Below are 569 nucleotides of genomic sequence, written 5' to 3'. Positions count from 1 at the left end.
CGGTAAGGCAAGGACGAAAACTGGCACCTTGCCCGTTTTAAAGAAGTGTAAACGTTCCCGCTTGCCTAGAAGCCAATTTCTGATCAATCTGCGCATGTTACAGCTCCACAACGCAGTTGTAGTAGATTCAAAATGGCGGAGAAAGGGAAGTGGACTGACGAGGAGGTAGGAAAGTTAATGGACTTTTGGGCTGAGGAAACTATTCAATTTTCCTTGGATAATGCTAAAACTCCGAAGGAGAAAATGTCAGTGTACAAGACTCTACAAATGCAACTTGAGCAACAAGGTAGGAAACCTAGTTTTATACGACATTCACGGATCAATCAGTGTCAATATTTCTGAGAATTGTTTATAGAAAATGAAATACTTGTAAAAGACAGCGTCTCTTCTATTTTCAATAGGCGTCAAATGTGATGTAAAGGCGATTATAAGCAAAATACGGAAACTTCGTCAAAAGTATAAACAGGAGAAAAATAAAACAAAGAAGAGTGGGAGAGCTCGAGAGCGAAAATGGAAATTCTTCGATAAAATGGACGGCATAATGGGTCACAGGGCTAACATTTCGCCAC

At 40.2% G+C, this 569-nt stretch overlaps 1 protein-coding gene across 1 annotated transcript in view; it reads left to right on the top strand.

Annotated features, from left to right (window-relative positions):
* The first annotated feature begins 260 nt into the window (after positions 1-260).
* The window catches only part of LOC138022150 (uncharacterized), a 1,762-nt gene continuing 1,453 nt past the window's right edge, over positions 261-569 (top strand). Inside the window, exons 1-2 of the mRNA XM_068869183.1 lie at positions 261-286; positions 402-569. The exon at positions 402-569 is cut by the window's right edge and continues 78 nt beyond it. Coding sequence (XP_068725284.1) covers positions 268-286; positions 402-569 — 187 coding nt within the window. The 5' untranslated portion in view covers positions 261-267. The remainder of the gene's footprint in view (positions 287-401) is intronic.

Source organism: Montipora capricornis, chromosome 10, assembly GCF_036669925.1.
Source record: "Montipora capricornis isolate CH-2021 chromosome 10, ASM3666992v2, whole genome shotgun sequence".
In the NCBI taxonomy this organism is placed as follows: domain Eukaryota; kingdom Metazoa; phylum Cnidaria; class Anthozoa; order Scleractinia; family Acroporidae; genus Montipora; species Montipora capricornis.
The sequence above is the reverse complement of the archived record's forward strand: the minus strand, read 5'-3'. Positions and strand labels throughout refer to the sequence as shown.